Source organism: Haemaphysalis longicornis, unplaced genomic scaffold, assembly GCF_048455015.1.
Source record: "Haemaphysalis longicornis isolate Haplotype H1 unplaced genomic scaffold, Haemaphysalis longicornis Haplotype H1 scaffold_2, whole genome shotgun sequence".
NCBI classification, from domain to species: Eukaryota; Metazoa; Arthropoda; class Arachnida; order Ixodida; family Ixodidae; genus Haemaphysalis; species Haemaphysalis longicornis.
The window spans coordinates 120,654,134-120,681,009 of NW_027526295.1; the positions used below are offsets into that span (position 1 = coordinate 120,654,134).

Sequence of the window (26,876 nt, forward strand, 5' to 3'; positions counted from 1 at the left end):
CACGTGCATGGAGCGGCCTACAGCTGCGCGGTGTTTGCCAGGTGTGCTGTGACGTTTGCGTTTGGCATTCTGCTGAGTTATCGCGCGTAACGAGTGTCGTGTCGGCGGGGAGGTGGTGAGACTAGCTTTAATTTCGCTCGCGCGCGCTTTTGCATACGTTCGCCTTTTCGGTGCTCCGGCGTGGTGGTACGTTTTTATCTACTTCAGTGCACTGGAAAACAAAGGGTTCAGAACCCTTATGTTGGGTGAGACCACCTCGCGTCGCAAGCAGTACGCCGGCTGTTTGTCCGCTGGGGACCGCTCGATCGGTGCGATACGTATATGAAAAAAAAAACGAATGCTAGACTACGCCTGGGAGGGACCTTGCTGAATTGTGGACTGACTGCGCCTTGGCAATAGATGGTTAAAAAAAGAGTTGAAATAGTTGATTTTATTTTCAACTTTGTTTGAGCGGCAAAGTTGAAAAGATCATCTTCACTTCTGCACGCGGCGGCGGCACACAACTCTCCGACTGCGGCGTGAACTTCGACGGGTCCGAAAGCTCAGTAAACAAAGATGTTTTCTGCCTCTCCCGTCCGACCACTTTGCCCGCGCGATCAGGCCGCTGCGCGTTTCGGGTTGCAGGCAGAGCTGCGCGCAACGACTTTTCACCGAAAGTCGAATACGCGGACGGCCCGGCAATCAAACGGATAAACGCACGCACGCAGCGTCGGCGAAGGGCCACATGAGGCGCGAAGAACTACCGCTTGCCTGTCACGTGAATAGAACATCTCCCATCAGTCTTTCCTTTTTATTTTTTATGACTAGGCTTCACGATTGTCACGTGATGCTCTCTCCTAAACTTTTCTTTCCTCCATGATTTTAAGTCAAGAGCAGAAAGAGCCGGGAGGTGGAGGGGAGATTCCGAAGCAGAGTGAGGAAAAGGCTTGAGTTCTCCAGGACGAGCAGGGCAGATGTGGCGCTGCGGGAGCATTGACGTCGCGATCGAGCCTCGGTGCGAGCGTACCGTAGCCGCACTAGTTCCAGTCTCCCCGAGGCACCACCAACCTGCGTTTTTGCTGCCCTAGCAGCAACGGGCGACTGCCTTTGTGTGGCGTTATTCCCCGTTCCGTCAACACATTGCTTGACGCCACCCACAACGGCGAAGCTTCATTGCTCCCGTGCTGCAGGGCTACGGCGGGAGCAGCCGGCGAGCTCCGACCTCTAGAAAGGGCAGTACCAGTGGTGTGTCTTCACCACGACTCACTGAGCACGAGCTCCACTGTACTACAGCAAACCCGCGACGGCCACGAGCCAACGTTACCACAACAGTGACTGGGTAGGTCTAGTTAGGCTCTCATTGCATAGCTCATTGCATAGCATCGCGTCGAGAGTTCAGTGGATAAAAAGATCGAGTTTCGTCGGTTCCTCTGTGTTTTTAATTGTTTAGGAGCGCCTTCTATTTGTCTTTTATGTTGCTGTATTGGCCTCGCGGTTCTGTTTCTGTAATTATTTATGTTGTTGGAATTATAACTTTGAATATTATAATATTTTCTGGGGAATTCCCCAAACTCCGATAAGTTTGTCTTTTCCAACCGACTAGAGCATTCTGTGTCTGTGTCCATCCTTTCCTGCCAACAAAGGTGGCATATGACCTACCTCGCGCTCAATTTTCACTCCTTTTTTTCAACCCCGTTTGAGTAATTAAAAGAAGAAGGTAACTTTACTTCCATGAGAAATCCCTAGTCCGGAGCTCATGGGATGCTCGACAGGGCCATCTCTGCGAGTTTAACCAGTGTCCTTTGCACTTCTGTGCCGGAGCCGCCCAGCCTGCTTTTTCACGAAGTGGAAAATTATCGCTTTAAGTAATTGCAAGTCGTGTTTCAACGCGCTGCGATATAAAGTGTTACCCCCAAAGGCTATATCGTTTTCCAAAGCCGTGAGCATGGTCAATGAACTTGATCACTATCACCAGAAAAAGTCATTTGACCCCAAATACCCTACAATCGGACACACAGCCTTCACAATATCAGGCAGTTATAAAACAGCAGCGACACCACGGCATTGAACGCGCAGTTACACTTGAACGATCACTATTGAGCTTCGCATTTTTTCCTTGAACGGTTTCGGCCCTGGTGGTGTCAATTAATGCCATCACACGAAAGTTCCTCTAGCGCATAAGGAATGAAACCAATACTGTTAGTTTTCGGGGGAATATTCTAAATGATGCCTTTTGCGACAGACATCACGGCTGTGGCTTTTCAGCTAAACTGAACGCAACAAAGAAGAAGAAGCTCCCCTGAAAAGAACATTTTGGCATTTAGTAAAAAATAGCGGAGGTCCTAGTTTCATTCCGAAACCCGCCGCGGTGGCTCAGTGGCTAAGGCATTGCGCGGCTGAGCACGAGGACGCGGGTTCTATTCCCGGCAGCGGCGGCCGCGTTTCTCATGGAGGTGAAAAGCAAAAACGCCCGCGTGGACGAGATTTCGGCTCATGTTAAAGATCCCCAGGTGGTCAAAATCAAACTGGAACCATCCACTACGGAGCGCCTCATCGACTGCGTTGCGTTGGCGCATTAAACCCTACAACTGACCATGTTTTATTGGAAAGCTTGTAAATCTACAAATACAGGAACTATGAAGCTCATTTTCTTCTTTGGCGACTCATGTGGTGATATGGCTTAGGAAAACATGCAAAAGAGATTTTTCTGGTCAACGCGGTGGCTGGCAGTAGTGGCAGAGGAGTTTGCACATTGGTGAGGAAAAACCTCACGTACGTCGAGCACGAGTTGTTGGGCAAGAGCACAATTGAGCACACCATGGTAGAAGTACTTACGGGGAAAAAGAAGAAGGAAAGCACTTTTCTGGTAAACTTGTACAGTAGCCCGTCACACGGAAAGCAGAAATTCAAAGCACTTTTACACAAGGCATGCAACGTCGCGGGGCCCGACAGCAGGCTGGTAATCTGCGGGGACTTCAACGCGCCCAATCAAGCCTGGGGTTACCACAAAACATTGGCAAAGGGCAGGGACTTAATGCAAGATGCTACTGACTTGGGTCTAAATCTAATAACCGACCCAGCATACCCTACCAGAATCGGCAACTCGATCACCCGAGACACAACGCCCGATCTCACTTTCGTCAGGGGCAACGGCAGCGGTACGGGGGACTTTGAATGGCGAAACACGGGGCACGTGTTGGGCAGTGACCACTGCATTGTGGAGGTTACTGTCCGCTCGGTGGCGACGAAGAAGTCGGCAGAAGCTTTCGGAAACGTCGACTTACGGATTGGGAAGCCCTTCGGAGGTTGTTACCCGAGGAGAAGACCGAAATTACAGACATTGAGGAGTGGTCCACCCAGATTGTAAAGAAGGCAGAAGAGGCCACCAAGGAAGTCGAGACGGATGAGCGTATCGAAAGGGTCGACAGCCACCTGGCTCACCTCATCGCAGCCAAGCAGTCCATCCTGGCGAGATAGAAGACGCAGCGGACAAACAGAAAGCTACGCAAGAAGGTCGCCGAACTCAACGGAGAGATCGAGTCCCACAGCAGAGTGCTTTGCACTCAGCAGTGGAATGAGGCTTGTAACGCGGCGGACGGCCAGATGCCCAGCGGCAAGACGTGGAGTATGCTGAGACATCTTTTGGATGAGACCTCGACCAAGACGCACCAGCACAACAACGTGGCCAAGATCGTCCACAGGGCACTGACCGAGCACGGGGAAGATGGGGTGAAGAAACGCCTTGACAATAGGTATCGGCCGGTCACTCCCACAGAGACGCACACAGACTACCAAGGCGAGGCAAACGAGTGGCTAGATGGAGACATTGAAGTATGGGAAGTGAGGGTTGCTCTGCACGATCTCAACAGCAAATCCGCCGCTCTTCCCGACCGGGTTACAAATAGAGCGCTGAAAAATCTTAATGAAGCGGTCATCGAGAACCTCACGGCATACTTCAACAAATGCTAGCGAGCCGGGTCACTGCCCCGGCAATGGAAAGCTGCGAAGCCCATCTTGATTCCCAAACCGGGCAAGCCACCCAACATTGAGAACCTCCGGCCGATCTCGCTTACATCCTGTGTGGGCAAAGCGTTGGAGCATGTTCTCATGAACAGGTGCCAGAGGTACCTGGAAAATTCGGGGCTCTATCTAAACACCGTAATCGGTTTCCGAAACAAGCTCGGAACTCAGGACGCCATGCTACAACTAAAAAATGAAATCCTCGATGACACTACCAACACGCAAGACAACAGAGCCATCTTGGGTTTAGACCTGCAGAGTGCTTTCGACAAAGTGAGGCACTCTGCAATCCTGGCCCCGGTGTCGCGGCTAAACATGGGCAGCAGAACCTATGCGTACATCAAGGATTTCTTGGCGGGGCGGACCACCGAGATCAACGCCGGGGACCTGCGGCTCAAAGAGAAGAAGCTCGGCCGTGTCGGGACCCCCCAGGGCTCGGTCATCTCGCCATTACTTTTCAACCTTGTAATGATTGGGGTGGCCGAGCGGCTCTCGCGAGTCGCGGGGGTCCGACACACCATCTATGCCGATGACATGACGCTATGGGTCCCAGGTGGAAGCGACGGACACATCGAGGGTGCATTGCAAGAGGCGGTTGATGCTATCGAGGAGCAGCTGGGCGGGTCCGGGCTCGTCTGCTCTCCAAGCAAGTCCGAGCTGCTGGTGATTCCACCGAAAGGGGCAGCTAGGAAGGCGAAAGACAGATCCTGCGAGAGAGCAAGAGAAAATCAAGATCAGGACGAGCGGCGGTCACACGATCCCGGAGGTAGCGAAGATCCGAGTGCTGGGTATGCTGATTGAGCGCAAACGAGTGAACGGCGAGACGGTGAACCGTCTCGCGGCCAAAGTCACCACGGCAATTCGCCTCATAAAGAGGGTGTCAAACAGAAAAGCAGGCATGAAGGAAGAAAGCCTCACCCGGCTAGTGCAATCCTTCGCTATAAGCCACATTAGGTACGTTGCTGCTTTCCACAACTGGAGGCAATGCGAGCGTAGTAAGATCAACGCACTCATACGCAAAGCGTACAAGGCAGCACTCGGACTTCTCGACTGGACAAGCACCGAAAAGTACCTGGCCCTGGGAGTGCATAACACCTTGGAAGAAATCGCCGAGACGCAGAGTACCGCCCAGCTCGTGCGGCTATCGGAAACAAGAACGGGTAGACAAGTGCTGCGTGACCTAGGCCTGGCGCCAAAGGAACGGGGACCCGAGAATACAGACGTGCATGTACCAGAAGCAATTAGCAGACGGTTGCGGGTATGTCCTGTGCCAAGAAATATGAACCCCGAGTTCAACAAGGAGCGGCGGGCGGCGAGGGCCAAGGCGCTCATCGATCTCCATGCCAAAGACAGCGGTGCTGTGTTTGTGGATGCGGCAGAGTATTCAGACGGCAGAAGAGCATTCGCCGCAGCAGTTGTAGGGGCAGCGACCGGTGCTACACGGACGGCGGCGAGTGTGCGGACTCGAGCGCCGCATCGAGCAGAGGAAGTGGCCATTGCCCTAGCCATTGCCGACCCCGAGTGCACGACTGTTCTCTGTGATTCTAGGACGGCAGTGAAAAACTACGCCAGAGGAAGAGTGTGTGGTGAAGCCGCACGTGTGTTGCGTGCGGTCGATCTCGCGAGTGAAAGTAGGTCTGTTGCGATTAACTGGTTTCCGGCGCACATGGGCAGTGATGTCTCGGATCGCGGCAACGCAAACCACAACGAGACGGCGAACGCGGCGGCGCGAGGACTAACCAACCGTGCCGCTGCTACTGCGGTCGACCCGACGTGGTGGTGGGAAACCAAGGACAGGATGACATCTTACAATGAAATCGTGAAGTGGTACAGACTAGATAGAAGGACTATGCCACCACCTCATCCGGGCTTGACCCGTGAGGAAGCAGTAATATATCGACAACTACAGACAGGGTCGTTACCCACCCCGGTTCTGCTGAAGCACATATGTCCCAGTGTTTATGTAAGTGACCTTTGTGGTGTGTGCCGAAAGGAGAGAGCCACTGCGGCTCACATCCTTTGGGACTGTGCCAAGAACCCGCAGCAAGCTACAACGATCACAACGATCCCGCCGCGGCTCGAGGCCGCAATGCGGTGCTACGATCAAGAAGTCCAAGCCCAGGCCGTCCAGCAGATCTCGGCGGCCCTCGAAAGGCAACGACCGAGCGAAACCTGAAGGAGGCTGCCACCCCAAAACAGGGGCAGGCGCAGTCGACCAAAGGCAGTAGTGAGGCCGCGGCCGGAGTAGAGGCGCCAACAGCCGGGAAGACGTCATGGCCGCGTCACGGTGACGCCTACCTTACATGGGAGGGCTAATCGTTCTGCAGGCATTTTCAATAAAGTTGCTTCGCTCGCTCGTCAACATGAAGTTTTCAATTGCCAGATGTCCTAATTAATTACTTGGTTAATAGATCCCGTAATAACAGCACAACAAGCCCTATTTTTGTTTGTGGGCTACTGGCGCACTCAATTTTGAGAAAACACACAGAAGACATTGTGTGGCTTGAAATAAAAAAGTCAGGGCTGAAAGGGTTAACATTATTTAAGTTGTCAAAGTTTCGTGTCATTTTGACAGTTTATAAACATTCTAAATTATAACCCTGCGAACCACAGAAATTTAAGAGTTTGAACCTTTTTAGTCATTCGGAATTGTCACTCCGTAAACCGACAGGTTTAAAGTCAGAAGCTATCTAGCGATTATACAGAGTGAAAAGTGAGCTCCGTTAACGACGCAACAATGAACCCTTTATGTTTAATATTTATTCGGTGTGTATGCTTTAAAAGCCGTTATTTTTTTCGCAAGCTGTTTATAGTTTGTTTTGGCTAACACCTGCGCCTGGAAGCGCATTGGATTCGGGACCACTTCCGATGTCATCTTGAGACGCCGGTGGCATGCCTAGCACGTCCGTTGGGCGGGGCTTGTGCCGGGCCTGTTCCGACAGCTCGTACAGGAGTCGCTTGATCTGAACGTTGATGGCGTCGCGTACGAGGGGTTCAAGCCGCCTCTTGACAGTAATCTCCACGAAGGTCTGAACCGCCTTCAGGAAGGCGCGGAAGGCTCTGGGCACCTGGCCAATTGGCCTCAATCGGAGTTCAAATCCCACGAGCTTCTTGATTCTGAAGTTTGTCACCTTGATGAGTGTCGGACTAACCCTGTGGGCGCGAAAGAAAAACCGTAAAACAAATTGGTTAGAGAAGATTCAGGGTAGTCTTAACAAATCTATAACCGCAAAAGCAAAGTGGCGTAACTGACTCGCGGACCATCTAGCGTACATACATACACACGAGAGGCAGACGGAACGTTTGACTGACCAACCAGCTGAGTCAGCGCGCTGCAAAAAACGCACAGTGCACACTAAACTACATTGGTTTCTTGCCTCATATGCGCAGTGAGACGGTTTGTTAACCTAAAAAGGTAAGTTTAAAATCATTGATATTAAGTTTTCGCTTCAATTGGCAGTAATGAAGTATACAGCACAGTTCATAGTTTTGGGAAACTTGTGGACAAAGTAAGTAAAAACGCCTAGTTTTAGTGCGCTTCCAAACTTTATGCCGCAATTACTTGAATTTCAGAGGCATAAAATAGGTTCTCGCGTGAAAGGGTTGGTAGTACAAACAAATGCGTCGATGTTTTTCTGAGCTTTGGGAACTAAAATATACCTGCACAAGACTTAAACACCTCTTTGCTGCTCTAAATACATTTCTCACGTTCGTAAAGTTGTTACATTTGGTATACTGCCTTACGATTACTAATTAAAAATAAAAAAAATACTCAATAGACTGCTTATGGAAGCGTTCATCCCGCCTAAGGTGAACTAAGAGCCCATTGTCTAACCTGGCTCGTCCTCGAAACAGATCTCGTAATTTGTAGCAGTTGCACAAAAAACAAGGCTATACAAGTAGCGCCCTGCCCAAAGCTACGCTCACAAATCTACCGATATCTGCTAATAGTGTTTCAAGTATTCTTTATGCAACGGATTATCGCCTGCAAGAATTTTTGGAACAGTTCAAGAACATTAGATTACGGTTATTGTCGCCTACAATAAAAAGGAAAAAGAGCGGACAGTTTTTTCCAGTCCGTTTCGCATTGGCCTTTTTTTTCATCATGTTTTAAGATGTCATGTGTTACTAGGCTGCTTTCAATGTTTGCATGAAGGTTATTCAAGGCCAAATCATGAAGGCCAAATCACCAAGCTGTATTAACTTTCTAATTTTCAGTAACGAACACGGGAATGGGGTATAGAAGACAGCACATAAGTGGAGAAAGTAGAATTGCGCAGGCGTGCCTAAAGGTGTGTTCGAACTGGTGCTGTAAGTCTGGCGTGTGCTGGCGATGCTCGAAAAGCAGAGAAAACCTCTTGTCAAATTTCGGGAAAGTGGTTGAGAAAAAGAACTACGCATATTTGACCAAACATAGAGCATTTTCATTACTGGCTAGTTGTAGTCACGTTACGTTACACACGTACCCGGTTCCCCAGAGAATGTCCAGGAAACTCTTATTACACCCTGATAGTGGTAAAATATTCAAAATATACGTTTTGAATGTAATAAAAAATAACTCACAAAGCGACCAACCGAGATAATGAGGACATACTTCAAAGGGCGGATACAAAGTAGGCAGTGGTCCATCGGTTTGCATGGTTAAATTTTCCGGTTTAAGAATACGCAATGAGTACGCGGCAAACGGCCTGCGCTTTCACCTCAAAAGTGAAGTTCAGGTGGTATCGGGGTGTTATCTTTTTTTACGAATTTCTTAATATTCTCTTGAATGTAACCGAGGAACACAGACCATGGCAGGACGCGAATCGCTCCTGGTTCCTTCTAGAATCTCGTTACCGGCAACATTCCATAACACTATCCCACTGCCTGCATTTGTTTCGTTCGTGCAAAATGCCACCTTTGTCAATATAATTTGGATGTTTCTCCCTGAGCTTTGTTTGTTGACGCGTTTCAGGGTATTGCTGCGTGCAGGTGCGCGATATGTTAATCTTTGCACGAGCGAGTTAGTGTATGTGTTCTCGTTTACTTACTGTGCGATCTCAAGAACAGCCCGGACATTTCTCACGTAGGACTGCACCAGGATCTTGTGCTTCTCGCCCGTGTGGAACTTGATAGTGGCGCTGGAGTTGACGAAAACGTGGCTGATGCCCAAGTTGAGGCCCAGGCGCATGCCGGTGTTATCCACGGTTACGAAGCAAGGCCCGGTGCGCCTCAAGTTGTGGAGGCCAAACATGACAGTGCCATATGTGAAGAGAGTACCGCGGTAGTTCTTGAGGAGGAATTTCTTCTGGAATGGAAGTTGCTGATTGGGTATCCTCATCGGGTCCATTCCGTTCACTTGGATGGTCTGCTGAATGAGAAGCATGAAGAGATCGCCGCCTGCCGGACTGACTCCGCCAACACCGCCCACGCCAGGGCCCCCAAGGCCGGGTGCGATCCCAGGTGCACCTCGGACTCCGGGACCAACTCCGGCTCCGGGAGCAACTCCGCCACCGATTTCGTTTCCTATTTCATTGCCTAGTCCATCACCACCACCCGGTCCCATGGAAACACCGGGGCCGATGCCACCAGGACCGACAGGGCCGCCAGCTTCAGTCTGCCCAGGATTGATTCCTTTCTGTGTAATTTCACCGGCGCACCCTGAAAGAGTTTTAACGTGTTTGAGAGCGTGACATATTTGTTGCGAACTGTGCACACTAAGGACCGCCATTCCTTACATAACTTTGGGTTGTATGTGGCACATAACCACAATAAAACATGTAAGTGGTGGGCTCTGAAACAGCTGCCCGGAGAGTCATTAGCAGTTATAAAGTCAGCTGCTTGCAATGCGCCAACAAGTAAGAGTTGCCGGTGAACTATTAACCGAGGCACGTACATTGCCCAATGCGCCATTGTGTTCGGCCAGCCCGCTTTTAAAACGGCATACACACAGCCCCCTGTTTATTATAGTTAGACTTACAAAGTCGTGATTGGCCACGCCACGAACACCTCTGAAAGTATGCAGTTTCTAGTGCCCGTGCTCTTTCTGTTCACCAGTACAGCGCAAATTGGGTAATCACTTACGAGCATAGCGAGAGCACTTTGGATAGCCACCAAAACGCGTCATTCCGAGATTACATAGCACCACACAAGAAACAGCATCTGTAACACTTGTTCTCGCTTTCATCTGCGCGTTCAAATATTACTTCGATTTAATGTAGGTCTATGATTTGGAGCACGTTTTATTTGTGGGCGATATTGTTGTTAAGAAATTTGGTATTGCTGAACGCAGGGCAATAGGTCCATTGGGCTCATAACCAACGTTTTACCAGCCTTGTACACGTGCTAGACACCAAGTTAAGGGCAAGCGCTTTCCAGGTGCGCATGCACAGTTTATCTGTGATCTCTTTTATACTCTTAAAGGGGCACTGACACAAAAATTTAGCATATTGTTTTTTTCGTTGCGATAAGTAGCTAGTGACCTACTTATAACCTGTAGAAACCTCATTTGCTTCAGCGTGCGACGGTTGTTTAATTAGAGGGATTTTAAATGCGGCCAGTCGCAGTTTCGGTTTCAGCGAGTGCCGCGAAACGGTGGATTTTGTGGATTTTGTGTGAACAAAGCTGACCACGTGACTGTCGGAGCGATATCACAGAGCAGAGCCGCCGTAGCACTGTCGAATCCGCATCGACGGCAGTTTCTGCGAATGCCCCCACGTACTGATCTCGTGAGGCGCTTAATTAAAAAGCGACCGTGGATGTGACGCAGGCGCTGCGAGTGCAAATGCTACCGCGGCTAAAGAACGACGCGCGACGCTCGAGACGGTGGGTGGCAAGACGCGCGCTGGGAGCAGCCGGCCGGTCTGCCTACAGGTCCGCCTACAGATGTGTTCGGCTCAGCACTGCGGCGGATATTCGAGTGCCGCTCTCGTCAGCGGTGCAGATGACAATTTTTAATGCAACCCGCCATCGCATCATTAACTCCTTTCTCATTTAAGCCACTATGGTCGGGACTTGGGGACAATTTCGTGCAGCGGTAACAAGCTATCACTCGAGCTACCTGCGCCGGCCTGGGCCACTTCGCGGCCGTGGCCGCCGCCTGCACAGCGACCGTGCGGCTAGCTCAGTGGGCTTTTCGTGCCTCCGGCGCGTTTTCGCATCCAATGGTAATAAACAGTAATAGAAACAGAGTGCCTGGAATCGCTGTAGAACTTTGGTCGCGGCCAGCTGCCCGATTAGCTGACGAAATCACGGCGCCTCCGCCGCCAACGATCGGGTCGTTCGTTCTCGAGAGCAGAAGCTCCGCCCTCCGGCCCTCCGATTGGAGCGGCGAGCCGGGCGAGCCCGCGTAAAACGCCGGTAGTGCGGAAGCGGCAAACACAAACTCGTGACGTGTTTGGATGTTGTGTATTTACAATTGCGCGTGGTCCTCTGTTGGCTGCTCGGTTGCGTTTCGCACACTTCAAAATTGATTTTAAATATGTTCTAGGCTGTATTCGCCGCTGATATTTTGCAGATGATGTATATGTGTTCCCACCAATCTATCTCCGACATTATCTCGCCTTCAAAATTTTGTGTCAGTGCCCCTTTAAGCTCAAACTTAGATGGAAGCACCGAGGTCACAAGTTTTTCCCAAAGTAGTCGCCCTAATGTTGCATAAGTCAGAAAAGGCTCATATCGGCGAAAATTTGCGCCGTTTATCTGCAGTCGTAGAGCGAGTGGAAAACAGCAAAGGAAAGAGAATTCACAGAGGGGATGTCAGGCTGAACTGTAAGAGGTGGCGCTGTCTGGCGCAGCTTCTGCCGGCCTGTTGCTCGGGGAGGGACTCCTTTCATGGTACTTCGCCGCTTCCCGCCTTCGACGCGCACGTCACCAAGCCTCCGAACCCACAATGGAATTTGAAGTGAGTGCAGCGCCGAGTAGGTGCAAAGAGGATGGTGACGGCGAGTAAATGCAGACACTGAGTATCGATAAAATGACCAACAGACAGGGAATGCTGCTGCAAAAGCGAGCAAAACGGACCGGTGAAATGGTGAAAACGGAAATCCCGGTTTTCACGATGTGTGAGCGACCTACGAAATACTCGTTGCTGCAGGATTTCAAACCCCAGAGCGGCGTTTTGATCAGGGTGAGCCACAATTTCGTGAGCGAGAGGGATATGATCTTACAAATTCCTTGAGATCTATCAATTAAATTTTAAATTTTTAGCTAAAAGGCAGCGACGCATAGCACGTGCGCCCAGCTAGCGGCGCTTCCTTGCGGCACTGCGTATACTCCGCGAGCCCGAGCAATGTCCTAAAGCTGGATTGTGCTGAAAGATTTCACACGCCCAATACCGACTGAAATCACCAGTCTTTTACTCAATCCGGCTTCTGTAGTTCTTTGCATCCTTTGCGCTTGCGGTGTACACCATCGTTCCAGCTATCCGCTTTATGCCGCTCGAAAACGCTCCCGCTTATTGCAAGCGCGGCTCCTCCCCGTGCCGTATTGATTGATTGATTGATTGATTGATTGATTGATTGATTGATTGATTGATTGATTGATTGATTGATTGATTGATTGATTGATTGATTGATTGATTGATTGATTGATTGATTGATTGATTGATTGATTGATTGAACTTGTTGACGGACTGAAATTATCAGCTGTTTTAAAAAGCGCTGTTTAGTAAACGTGGAAGCGTACACGCTATTGCGTTGGTTACACTGGGCTAGGCTCAGTATGCGGGAAAAAGTTTCTTGTCGCCGACCTCACCACTCCTTGCACACAGAAAATGGACATTTGCCTTGGGTTCAGCCGATGCCTTCATATATTCTTCTTCCTTTTACTTCTTTCTTGCAGGTTGCCACATGCTATTCTCAAGATTTCAACTTCTTTAAAAGTTTTCTTTATGTTCAATGTAATTTTGGACTACATTATCTTTGAATAAATGCTGCTTTTTTCTCTTCCTGAGCATACGGTGCAACTACACGGCCGGTTTTTCTCAGGTGACATCTTGTCACAGTCCTCTAAAGCTTAGCTGGCAAAAACAGTTTTGTTGTTACACAGCAAAGATATGAGATGTGAACCTAATTCATCACCACATAGACGTTGTTCAGTGCGTAACGTTGCATTTACAAAACCTGTGTACCTCCTTACTACTCCGAGCAATATCTGAAAAGCCATTCTTCCATTACGCAAAGCACTCGACTATAGCTACAATACAAAAAGATTTTGCGCTCCCCGTGGATGTAGGCGGGGTTGAAGCTGCGTAAAGCAACCATGATTGGAATATATGTCCCTTTACTGTAAAGCTTTGCTCGCAGGCAACAGAAGCAGCACATTCAATGCTGACGCATTTCACTCTTCGGAATTTTAAAACCCATATTACACAAATGTCTCAAGCAACACAAGGGCTTTACAATTAGGAATTTTCGGTTCCTTGCAGCGGCGCGCGCCCCCATAGAAAACATAAATGCAAAATTACCAGTCAGTCCTTGTCCACGTGTTGACGGGCTTCGTCCACGCAAATGAGCCCAAAAATTTAAGGGTCATCCTAGCGTTCGAGAAGCGAAGCCACTGTATCTTCTTACGCAGATACGGTCGCTTTATAATTTCACACCTCTAGTAGTTGCATACACCATGAGACCAGGGCCAAATCAAAACTCGACCTGTACCATCTACTTCCTTGAATGTGCCCGTTGCCGCACGCGAGTCGCAGGTTGTCCAACATAAAAGCCAAGAATCAGTCCTTGTTGTGTTTTGAGCATTCCTACTGGAACTTCTTCCTGTCTGAGACATACAAAGTGCTTATGCAGGAAGGTATTCTTAGTTCTAACAATTTTGGGGGGGTGCGACACAAATGACAAAGATTAGAATTCCTTCATGAGCGTGCACACTACAGACAACGCAAGCCGGTTGATCAGCAAGGATATGTGTTAAGGGCTTTGTCGGTAACGTTGTGTGAGTTGAAAATACTTGAAAATAGTACGAAGCAGAACATTTCCCAGGGGAGATTTGGACAATACCGCTGTGTGTGTACGTGTTGCGTCGTTACTTGGCAGCCATTTGTGCGGCTTGCGACCTAATGAGAATAAGGAACACGCCGGAAAACATTGGCAAAACCATACCGCGGGTGTGTGGGGCTCCGTGGGTGCGTACTATAATTTGAATATTGAACTCATTCAAACCCAGAAATCATCCGAGCCTAACAGCTGGTGAACACACCTGTGCGGGCGGGCCTTAATGGCTGTTTGTGTCTTAACGCTAGATGGGTAAAGTGACCAGACGTCCCCATTTAGGCGGGACACGTCTTGGTTTTGCGGCTGTGGTGCCGCTGTCCCGCAGCCTCCTTGTGGGACGGTGTTTTGTCTCGCCTTCGGCCGTAAATATGAAAAACGAGTATCAAGCCCTGTGTCATTAATGAAAACCTGGAGGAACGAAAGAGCTAAAAGAAACCGTTTGATGAAATTCAAGGAAAGGACGCACACGACAGGAACTTGTGTGTTTCTTGCTTAGTCCAATGTCCGAGCTGTTTTCTTGAAGTAACAGTGCACCAGTTAACAAACAGTTCAATCAACCCTTCTCCGTTTGACGAACGGTGGGTAAATGTGCTTCAGTACTTATTTACTTATTCAGCAAATAACACGTAGTTGCTCGTCGAACAAAGGCCGAGAGAACTACGAAACGAATGATCTTTCATTTAAAACAGAATTGCATTGAGCCCTTGAAATTATGAGCCAAGTTTTTCCTTACACTCCGACCCCCCCCCCCCCCCCGTCCCGCTTTGGTGTCCCAAGAATGTAGTCACTTTATAGATGGGCCGAAAATCGAATCTGACAACGAGCCAAGAAACGCGAGTCTTTGTTCGCCAAGCGGCAGCAACGTGTTAACGACGTGATACTGAGAAGCTCAGCGTTACCCTAATATCTTTGACGTTAAGCCAAAAAATGTACCAAGCTGTGACTGTAATTCACTCCAAAAGAAGGGCTCAACCTACTACCCACGCGACCTTGAATTTCGATTAGTATATTGTGTTGGGGCTACAGCTTACAAATGCGTGTATATTCAATCGTACGAATGATCCCTTAATTCAGCTTTCGTCTGTGTCACGATTTACTTTCGTCCGCACTTCGGCTGCGCTGTTTTTATATAAAGATATAAAAACACAACGCCCTGAAAGCCCTTTCACTGCTCGTACCAGTCAAGCTTGTTAGGCGTTAAGTCTCTGCGCTGCCGTTACGTATTTGCGCTGAGCTCGTTAGAAGTTAGCCTCTGCGTTTTAGGCTTAAAGTAACAGCGTATGGCCTTACACAACCACAGGTGTTTGCTGTCGATTGAAAATGTACCTACATACGAGTGTGCACAAAAGAGCAGCAGATTTAGTAATGTAAATATTTGATAACTGTGCTTTTATGCCCTTCACCGCAGGACACATTGCAATAGTACAGGAATTTCGAAGTGCAGTTTCGTCACTCGCCAAGCAGACACCGCAAAATTTGTGGTGGATTGCATATGAACGTTTCAAGCAAGTCAGCCTGTGTTTCTAGTATACATAACGAAGTATTTTTGCGCTCGATCTTCGATAGCAGCAACTGCTCAATAAGGATGGAAACAGTATCCGGGCCTACAAATGCGCGCTTCCAGTTCAATTCGAGACATACTGTAGACATATTTTAGCACATGTACTGTATCTATTCTACAAAAAAAAAAGTGTTTTGGCGAGGTGGGCGTCCGTGTCAGCCCCTGAACTTTCAACCAGAAACCAGGAACAAATTTTCAACCAGAAACAAACGCCTGCTATTTACATTTGTGGGGTACGCCGCCGTTCAGGGACCTAACACATTAAATTAGAAAATGCTAAAAACGCCCAGGTGATTTCTGCGAATTTTTTTCTTGGATGAGATGCCTTCAGGAATAAAGCATGACTAAGAGGCTCGCTGCGCATCATTTAGAATATACAGCAATAGCCATCGTTGAGAAAATACACCGAGCGGTTTTTTTTTAGTTGAAGGTTTCCTCGTTTCCAGAGTGAACCTTAACTAAATTCACTAAATGTGCAAAATTTAAATTAATTTCGTTAAAGCTTGTTGTAATCCAAGTTACGTGAAGCAGACTAGTGATTTTGTTCACGACTGTCACTGTGTCCAAAAGATTGCTATAAAGTGCGTCCTTACCGTAGGCGAAACAAACAGCTAAGATAATAAAGGCCCGCATTGTGCCGAAGTGCCGCGTCCTCCGCTGCAACGGTCTTGAGTCGTCGACGGAAAACGACGATGTGATAGATCCGAGTGCTGAAATGCACTGTCACGGACTCTCTGTTGAGAGCAATATATAAAACACGCTGCTGACCGGAACACAGTTGGCCAGTACACAGTTGTGCTAAATTTGAAGCGACATGCTATTGGCTAGTTCCGAAAGAAAGCCTTAGCTTTATTTTTTGACGAATTGCAGCAGCCGTTCGGTGAATCCTGAGAAACAACCCCCGCACCCATTCCCGTGTGCATTGTCCTATAGTCCTTACCTGTCAAGGCATGGACGTCACTTCCCCGCACACTCAACTGTTTTCGAACGCTGCGTCGCGCTTGAAGAATAGCCTGCTTTTGTAATACTTCATGTCGACAAAGAATAGGACCGGTGCAAACGTGTGCGGGTGGTCGACGATAATACTTTAGTGGACGAGAAAAGCCTCAAGTGTCCTTCAGATTCTTCAGCAGAAAACGAACTTGCAAAGAAAAGGCTCCTGTACGTCCTGCTAAGCAGGTTTCAGGCGAATTCACGTTCGTATTTACACGTAAACGTGCGCCCATTTTTCTGGTACCTTTCCGTAAACAATTTCTGTTGGGCTCAGTTAAAAGTTCTTCAGAAACGTTTTGCGCAGACACAAACATCCCTGTGCCTATAGTTTCCAGCTCCCTGCCGAGAAGTGCTGCGCAGTAGCTTTGTCGTCGGAAACTAGCTAGTAGTTTCAACGACAAAACTAGTAGTTTTGTCGTTCGAAACGATGTAGTTTTGTCGTTGTATGTCGCACGAGGCCATATCCACGTTTTCAAAGCTATGGGTAAAATACCCAATGCTACGAGTAGTCGATATATAATGAGAGGTCAATGGCTCCTGTGCACTAACTGGTGCTGCCCTGCGGTGTTGTTTCAGCCTGCCTTACCGTTTTGCCTGCCCTGTTTTTGGCTGCCATGACAACTTCTAGATGTGTCAGGTCCACAATTTTTTGCACGAATTATTGTTGCAGTGGCCACAATTTCTCCTACCACAATTTCTCAGTGGCTGAGGCGCTGTGTTAGTGAGCCCTAGAAAGCTGGATACTTGTGGGACAGTGGCGCCGCTTCTTTGATCGAGGCAAAGAAATTGTGGCAGCGCCCCAGCGGCTCGGGTCGTCTGCTGCTGCAGCCGGGCGCTGCAACAGAAACGGCGCTGGGTCTAAGCGACAAGCATTCAGTGCAGGCCACGCGCCGCCTGTGCGCAAGTAGCTACGAAAGCTATGAGCGTGGAATTAGACGGGGCCCCAGATTTTGGGTGCACGGCATAGCGTTCATACGTGTCTCGGCTCTTCTCTCGGTCGCGTTCCCGACAAAATAATGATCTGTCGACATTTAGGCCGACACAAAAGGGCCTCAGTCCATTACTACAGTTGCCCCGAAAGTATAGATGTAGCTTCGGATCCCAATCACGAAATATTAAAGTAATGCGCTATAAAGGCAAGAGCGGTAGACGGAATCAACGCCAAAAATGTCCAGCCGCCCCTGTTTGGAATGTCAATTGTTAACATACACTACACTGAAGAATTTATTGCGCGATATTTTTCAGGGCATTCTTTGTATAGGGACGTCATCCCGCAGGATCCAACTTTCTGAACCGGAAGTAATATTTCGCTCCTCATGGCGGATGGCGGATATCGGTATGAGATGGTGATACGCTGTGAAATCCCACGCCATTGTTCACACTACGGGAGAGAAGTTCCGATCGTTTTTCTCATTGATAAACGAAATGGTCATATATTACACTACACATGAGGCCCATGACCCCTACAGTCACTTCGCGGAATGATTGGTCATAACCTCTCATTCTTTTTGCTACTAACACGACACTTCTGCGGGTGAAGAAACACCGAAAAATACGAATCTAACGTGTTCTCTGAGGTATGAAGAGACAGAGACAAACCGGAGCACTGAAAGAAAGAACGCCCAACTGCCACGTTGTCCGGCTTGTTGCGAACCTTGCGTGTCCAGCAAAGTCGTTATCGAGGCACCAAGCTTTCTTCAATTTTATTGGACCTATATATATTGTGTTCTCTGCATTCCCGAACACATTTGCCAAAACCATCGCAATGCACATCTCTTAACATATATTTTTGGACTTCTGGTATTTGGCGCTCTCGCAATGAAGTGGACGGAGAGAGAGAGAGAGAGAGCATTTTAATAAACAAGGTCAGCCAGGCAAGCTGTCCGACTTTCTACGCCAGATTTGGGTAAAGGTGATACTTAAAGTTACAAAAGGAATTCTTACTTACACACGACCGTTCAAACACACTCCACATAGTAGAATGAAGGGACGACGTATGTGCCGTTTAAATGTGCCTGAAGCACAGTTTATTACTTGGAATAGACGCGCCAAACACTACACCTCTGAAATATAAACAAGAGGTCCCGTCATACGCACAGGTTGCTAAGATTAGGTGGTAAGGCGCCGGGCAAAAAAAGCGGTTAAAGTCAACTGCACTCAAATTCCACCAAGGCCCAATTTGCACTACAGAATTTACCATCAAACCAAATAGTAGCGTCGTGAAATGCCTTGTTCATCAGTTGGAAACATTTGAAATAGCTACGTCGCAGGCGACGCTGCAGCTGCCAGAGCATTGCGCAAACAGCCATGAAACAGAAGTGACCTTGCGGCCAGCAGGCTGCCCGTAATGGCAGCGGTCTTTCCAATTTCTGTTTCAAAGTCGCCGATTTTCGATGCTCGTTTGCACCGTACACACGTGTATTTCAGTTGTCCTATTTTGTACCTTGCACACTACACTAAAGTAAGGTTTTTATTACATCGAAATTATCAGTGAAGTTGGCCTTAAAACGCTCCATGATAGACCTCTAACGTCTTAACAAAAACTGCCTTTCGTCGATTGAGTTCCTGCTGAAATCTTCTAGGATCAAAATGTTAAACATGGGACTATTTCTTGCACTTTTTGGATTAAAAAATTGTTGTTCAGTGCTCCAATCGAGCTGAGTGGGTTGCCAGAGGCTAATACATTTAAAGTAAATGAGGTTGTACTTTCTCCTAATGGTCCCTTCAGGCACCCAGGGCAGCCTGCCGTCAGGATGCACCAGTCGTACGTGGAATGTCAGTAAGTGGTGAAGAACACCGGCACGGTGCAGTAAAAATCGTTGTGGGAAGTTGATCGGCCCCAATGCTCGCGAAACTCACGGAGCAAAGTGGGCTGAGAAAAGGCTGCGGCTGTTCGAACGTAAGATGACGGTCGGTAAATGGCATTATGGGTAACGTGGTGGCAGAAAAAAAGTTCCTTCATGCTTGGAAAATACATTTCTGCGTATCCGCCAAACCCAAATAAGTGCAACGTCGTCTCCGTAAGTACATACAAGGGCAAACGGGAGCACCGAAAATGGAGGGCGTAACCGGTCCTCTAGCAGGTTCTGCATTTGCTAAGGGGTGGTCGGCTGTGCATCGGCTCGTCCCAAGCTAAGCTTCAGCTATTTCGACCTCAATAATGGCTGCCACAAAAAAACTCGACTGTCACGCAATTAGGCATCGAACCATTGACTCACAGACCCAGGATCCCCGTGCGCGCAATTGGGCTTCTCTAAGCTGGCGGTGTTCGGTGACCATCAAGGGTTAAGACACGGGTACTATCACCGCACTCAAAGAAGCCGAAGGTTGGCCAATGGAAGTTCCGTGTGGGCTTGCTTCTTTGAGCGCGATTCTGTTCGCAGATAGCGCGTTCCTCCAGGTAGTAGAACTCGCTCTTCGAGGGTTTACGGAGCGTACCAGTGACACGTCAGGCACAGAAAAACATGTCGTAATGACTGCACCTAATTCTAGGGTGACGTAATCGAATACTAAATATCGACTTCGCAGGGAAACCGATATCCTTCCGTGAAGCAACAAATAGTGCACTCATTGAGTGTTTTTGGTATGGCCTGGAAAACAATGGGAAGATGAGTGATAACCCACAAGTGCTGCCTTCGTGTTGTGAGCACTAAGCACGCTAGTACGGTTCGAGCTGAGTGTGTATGCAGTTGTGGGGTGGCTCATGGTTGCAATCAAACGCATTTTGAAAAAAACTTTCGCTATGCTGTCCTCGGTCCCACTACCAGTCAAGAAGTTGACGTATCCGCAGTGATAGCCTCTATAAGGTGGGAAAAGCTGGCTTCGTGATGTTAGTACAGGTAACGGCAGGTTTAAAAACGTGGTTTAGCGCCAAGCCGGAAGCACTGCCGCCAACACGGGCCCAGCTACCTCAGCTCTATTGCGAGCAGTGTGAACTGTTTAAAGTGTTCCGGAACTGTGCCGTTTTTTTTTTTTTTGCTCGCGTACCCCTAAAGAACGGTATCAGATTCCGCAAAGCAAAATTCAGGACACATGCCGAGTGATCTCAGGACAGGCGCATACGTTCGCTTATAGAAGCTCATTCGTGTGACCGCTAAATCTGCTTCAGTTGAAACTGGATGTAACGAAGTTGACAAAAAATCCCGATTTTTTGCTACATGCAGGTTTTTGTTACGTACAGGTTTCGAGTTAAGGCGTGCGTGAATGAAGAAGAAATGGGGCCATATTTCTAGGCATCAGGGATGGTGAACTCACCTTTCAAGGATTTATTTCCCAGTGAAAAACGGTGCGATAGGAGCCTGCTGCTTTCCGAGGAGCTTAGGCCCTACAGGGCACACCGAAGACGCAAGGTCCCTCACCCCCGTATTCACAAGCGTAAATTAAGTATCAATTTTAGCACTTTTCTCTGACTTGACCCGTTTCAAAGACCAGACTTATAGTGAAAGGGCGCCTTTTCACAACTTGGTGCTCTTTTCCCCACTCAGAATTGTTGAGAGGGTGCTAGCTGGCATACTGTACTGGGCGGCGACGTTCTTCATTATTTCAGGCGGAGAAGCAATTTAAAATAGCGAGCTTGTATTGAAAAGACAGAACATTTCGTTTTGTGGCAGCACAACCCATCATCGGCAAACCGACAGCACAGATAGGAGTGGAGACACGCGACTACCCGCCGACAAGCAGGCCTATGGACCTAACCGAAACCACACTACCACTGTAAACGCATAGTGCGGGCGAAGTTCTCCAAATTATTGCATTTCTACAGCCAACTTTTCAGAAAAAGTGCAAAAAACAATTGCTTATAAGCGTAGCGAATTGGTCACATCAAGGTTAACCATCACGACGCTTTCGTTACATAGAGGTCGCGAACACATTTGTTCCAATAAATTTGGCAATGGGAAATTGAGAAACTTTGTTGGATCTAGGAATTCGTTACCCAGAGGTTCGTTACATCCGGTTTTTTTTGTATATTAGAGGGAGCCGCGACGTGGCGTTCTCCTCTCTTACCACGACGAGCGGTCCGAAACGGCATAAGCATCGGTACCACTTCAGTACCAGGTCAGAAGTTACTTGTGGTTGCAGGACATGTTTTTACTGTACCACTACAGTTTCAGCACCAACGGTCGAAGCAATGGTATATTTGGCGCGACCGCTCAGATACAGAACATCATTTTTGTTAACTCAGGCCCGAAGTTTGTGTTTTGGTGCGGTTCATAGTTCGCGCTTGTAGGAGGCAGCATCATGTTTTCTTGGAAATACTACCACTTATTCAACTATTGTTGTACTGCTCAGTGAGGCAGCTTCGTCCATACAGACCACAGCCAAACCGAGATGAGTGAGTTTGCACGGACGCTTGCAAGGGACGGCGCAGAGCACAAGAATCATCGGATGGATCAGAGATATACGGCACTTAGTGTAACTAGAGCCTCCTTCTACTAATAGAAAATAAGTATTTTATTTACAGAACGAAAGTAAAAAACAAGCTGATACCTTCCGCGCGGGCTCAGTGGCTAAGGCGTTGTGCTGCTGAGCACGAGAACATGGGTTCAATTCCCTGCCGCGCCGGCCGCTTTTTTGATGGAGGCGAAAAGCAAGAACCCCCGTGTGTACGAGATTTGTGGGCACGTTAAAGATATTCAGGTGGTCGAAAGTAATCCGGAGCCCTCCACTACGGTGCGCCTCATCGCCTGCGTTGCGTTGGCGCGTTACATCCTACAATCCAGCAATCAATAAAAAACAACCTGAGCGTATCACAAAGCCCAACGCACAACTACGGGTTGCTTTTGACGCTACAACAAAAAATTCTTTCCTGTAAAGGACATTTAAGTAAAGGTGAATGTGCGCGTACTATCTGTTTCACATTAATGTTATTATTTTCATTTTCACTCCCTCCATATCTGGAAGCGGAATTATATAAAAGAAAGACAAAGCCACACACATTGCAATGCATCTGCCCATGTAAGCGAGGACAACCACTCATTAGACTCTATTCTGTCAGAGTTTGAAACACAATGGCATCCCGGATTGTACACTAAACAAAAAAAACGGATATTACAGCTAGTGGTTCTTGCCCAATTGTGATGGTGGGTCCTCTCCAATTCTGATGGTATACCGCCTTAAGACACGAACGTTTACCACTTGCGTTCGTTCCGCCGCCCTGTTTTTGGGTGCCATCATGCCGCAATTCGGTCCTAACCGTGACATTTTTAATGGCAAAAAACAGGGCGAAGAAATTAAACGGATGAAGAGAAAAAGACAAACGCAGGCGCTGACTAACCACTGAATACATTTTATTGCGCGCAGGCACTATAAGAAAATCCAGACAGAATACTACAAGAAGATACAGTTAAGATTGTAGAAATGCTATCTCCTTGGGCAGCAAGTCGGCAGACGGTTTGTTGACGCATGCGCCCGCTCACTCGTGCATCGAAAACGCTACAAAGATCTCCTCTGTTCTCTAGTCACCATAGCGCTTAAGGACATGAAATAGCTCAAACAACGGCTCGCATAAGGGCTCGTTCGCGCATGAAGCAACATGTGTGGCAAGGTTACTAGTTGTAGCGGATTTGGTAACATTAGCGTGCTCGTGAAGACGATCATCGTGAAGACACATCGTCCCGTTTGTCCTATATACGAGCCACCGCAGGACAGGGGGATCTCTTACACTGCTCTGGTCGTGGACTCCATGAAACACCTTGTGTGTCCCTTGTTTCAAACGTTGCGCCTTGGTTCCTGTGAGTTCACCACCTTGCAAAAGCCGCCCAACGTCCTGGGAGCAGATTTTCTTTAAAAGTCGGATATCAAGCACGGCGGATTCGGAAATTGACAGACTAATAGCGCACACTTGGGTGTGGCGATTGGCGCTTACATAGATAGTCAACCTCCACGAAAGACAAACGTACGCACGCAAAGTTCGCTGCAAGCTACCTGACCACGGATTCTGCAAAAAAAAAAATGACCGCGTACTTGTTCCCTTCGTTGCAAATGTCATCGAAAGACGACAGTCGTCTGGCGCCACTGCCAAGTAAATGCCTCCTGTCGCTTTCCCACTCACCTCTCATGCTGCTCCTCTCCCGTGTCGTTCTTACCAAGATAAATACGCTAGCGGTTTGCTCAAGTCAATTCAAATTTACCGTATTCCACTGCTCCGCGACGAACGCCTCGATGCCAGCGTTGTCGCACGGCGGAGACCCCAGTGAATCGAGGAACCCTACTTTACGTTCCAAGCGGAACGTGAAAACTATCTAGTGGAACGTTTCATTCCTATTGCCGTTTGATTTCTTAAAATGCCGCTAAGTAAACTGCGGGCGACGGCTCTTCTATTTTCCTGGACATAATTTTCATTAAATAAACCATCCGTGTATTTTTATTAGAGAAAACAGAGCGAATATCACCTATGTATTGATGTCGTCTCAGATAAGCGTAATACATTGTTTTGGCTAAAAAATATTGAAAAGTATGAACATTACCACCGGTCTTAGACGTTTAGATTTGGCTGTCTGTATATAAACCTATGATGCAGCACCTGTTTCACTTTGGCCGCGCGGCTGAATCGCGAGACAGACAGACAAACAAACCGAGATCTTTGCGTTCAAGTCGCCCAAGAAAGGCTATCGTCTTTAAAATACCTGCGGAAATGTTTGGGGGATAAACGTATTACCACACCTTTTCTAAAGTGGCAGTGAGCGGGTTAATCTTAGCTGGAAAAGTAGCGTCGCCTTAATGATAGCCGGCTTAGCACGAGTGAGTGTTATAGACAGGTCATGGGTTTGCGAGATGCACTCCTCCTTGGACTCGCCCTCTCTACTAGAGTCAGCAAGAGCAACCACCTCCGCGCAGTTTCGAAGAAAATGCCGTAGATTTTAGTGTAACCAGGATCAAGTAAAGTTTAGTAACCAAAGGTGGCAGGAACAACGCGCACCAGACTGGTCAGTTCGCGAAACCTGTGAGAATTTGCGACATATTCGAGAAACCCAAACTCACAGCGTCAGATATAACGTTCCTTCAAGGCTTTGACTGCGAGTTAACTGCTTCCAAATTGAATTGGCGGCCCTCCGCAGAAGTGATATTATACTCTTCTATTGATGAGCGTGCCGCTGTACGATCGCCATCATGAGCAAAGATGGATGGCATGCCAAGTATATAACGTACTGAATAGTTTATTGTTATCACGTGTTTTACGGCCACAAGGGGAGAATTTTCCACAAGGTATACGTATAAAACGCCAAAGTAGAGGAAATGTCTGGGCCTCGAGTACTCTTTGGTTGAGATTATTTGCAGTCCTTCCGCAACGGTATAGGCCTACACCACAGCGTAGTGTAGTATCGGCACGGAATACTGAATGTTATATCACGTGACATCATTTGCGGTGGTTCTCAGTCGTCGACAAATACCACTACCTTAATTCCACGGTAATTTAAGAACAAAAAAGAGTGGATAAGAGGCTTCCAGCAGTTCAGTATTAAAATTCCTTCCCATTTCTCAATGGAGTGTGTGGAACTTACCATACCCTGACGTCATTACAGAGGCAAAGCTTAGTTTTCCTAGAAATTCGGCTCTTTAAAGTCAGCATACACTATCGTAAACATCTAGCTCATGTCGTCCCTCTTGAAGACGCCATTACAAAATATGAAAAACCAATATACTCTACAATGCACGTTTTAACTGTAGCACAAAATAGAACTATAGGCTCGCCTCTGAACTATGCCAACCATTTGACGACACAAGCTACAGAGCACTATACTTGAAGTTTACACCTGGAATTCATTTGACATGTACTTCATCATGACAGAAGACAAGAACGGGATGACATAGGACGCATTCGTCTGAGGGCTTTCTGTTTTCACGCTTTCTTCCTTTTTCATCCCAAAGTAGGAATGTCACAAATAACAGAATACACGGTAGCTAATATTGACGCCGTCGTAACAATAATGGTAACTTGTCTCTAGATTCGCCTAGTGAAAGTAGGTGAATACCTTCTTAATTTTAATTTAACCTCCACCACTGGTTTTTCGTCTCTCATAGGCACCAGCTCCACCACTGGTGATTTGTTGTAGGCGCAAGCTCTACTACTGGTATATGTCCGCCATAGGCGTTTTTTCTTGCGTAAACACAACAAATAACGCAAGTCGTAACATAATGGCGACAAAATGACAAAAAAAATGCATTCGTAGATCCCACGTTCCCCAGCGATGATAACCAACTTCCCACATCGGCACCAATGTGAAGTGACGGGCCAGGCTCCACAAGGCTCGAAAAAATTGCTTCAACTGATATATTATAAGCACCTTGAGGAGGAAAATGCAGATTTATTCGTTTTTACTTAGTTATGCTTGCCGACGTGGATACATAGTTACGCATACATAAGCTTAGTTACGCATGTAGTGTGCGTTTAGAGCTCTTTTCTTGCTTATTCTTTTACTTTTGTACAACTGACGCCAGTCGGTAATCACACGAAAGACGGTTCGCCTGGTGGCGTCTAAACAATGACCAGAACCCAGAGAAACATATGACGAACAATTGAGCTGTCAAGGCGCATTTACTTCAACTGATGTGCGCTCGCATATAAAAATAACGGAGGATAGCGGTTGCACTGCGTGCATCGAAGAGAGTGATGTACGAGGAAAATGAAAACGCAGCTGGCAGGCGGGCACACGTACAAGTTTTACAGGAAGAAAGTAGCAGCCAGCATGCGTTTTGTTCCACCGATTGTCGTACACCGCATATATCGTGGTTTTCCCTGGTAAATAAAAATAATAGCCGGAGTTGACGATTTTCACCACTCATCGCTTGCGTCGAACGGCACCAACAATTTTATGATGTATATGAGGATGGCGCACCACCTGCATTGCACTATCTTACACATCGAAAACTATCATAGTTTGGCCACCATATAAAAATTCTGTCTCTGTCAACCGCTGATTCTGTCGTCCCTGACGACGTTCCCGACATCACAATTTATCAACGCTCTTTTCTCAGGAAGACATTTACCGGCGGTCGTTCCATCTTGATAGAGAATTCTTACTCATATCCCAATGTTCAGACCAGTGTATAGGTTAAACATAGCCTGGCGGGGAATGTAGCGGAACTTAGATACTTAAAGACAAAATGATGCGTAACTTCTAAAACTTTGCTTTATGGGAAAACCGTAACTCTAAAAGCTTGTCAAGTATTTGTGCAGGCTGGCGAAGGGCAATGAACCGTAAATTTTTGGAATTGCAAAGAGTGGTCATCCAGTTGTGGTAGACCCGTTTATGTTTATGAAAAAAATTAAACCTCGTTCGACCCAGTGTGAAATATGCTGAATAGCGTAGCTGTAGTCCTCTTTTGCCGGCTTGTAGACGACC

General features: G+C 47.8%; 1 protein-coding gene and 1 pseudogene across 2 annotated transcripts in view; one reads left to right on the forward strand and one right to left on the reverse strand.

The window, feature by feature from the left end:
- LOC144169166 (uncharacterized) overlaps nt 1-16,287 on the reverse strand; it is a 577,944-nt gene extending 561,657 nt beyond the window's left edge. The window contains exons 1-3 of one of the 2 annotated variants that reach the window (XM_077698193.1): nt 16,134-16,287; nt 9,030-9,639; nt 6,738-7,152 (exon numbers count right to left, since the gene is read on the reverse strand). In XM_077698193.1, coding sequence (XP_077554319.1) covers nt 6,807-7,152; nt 9,030-9,639; nt 16,134-16,173 — 996 coding nt within the window. In that variant the 5' untranslated portion in view covers nt 16,174-16,287 and the 3' untranslated portion in view covers nt 6,738-6,806. Of the gene's footprint in view, nt 1-6,737; nt 7,153-9,029; nt 9,640-16,133 lie in introns of those variants that run through there. The other variant, XM_077698191.1, reaches the window with a different exon arrangement.
- LOC144169165 (uncharacterized) lies at nt 4,087-6,175 on the forward strand (annotated as a pseudogene).
- Nucleotides 16,288-26,876: the final 10,589 nt, after the last annotated feature.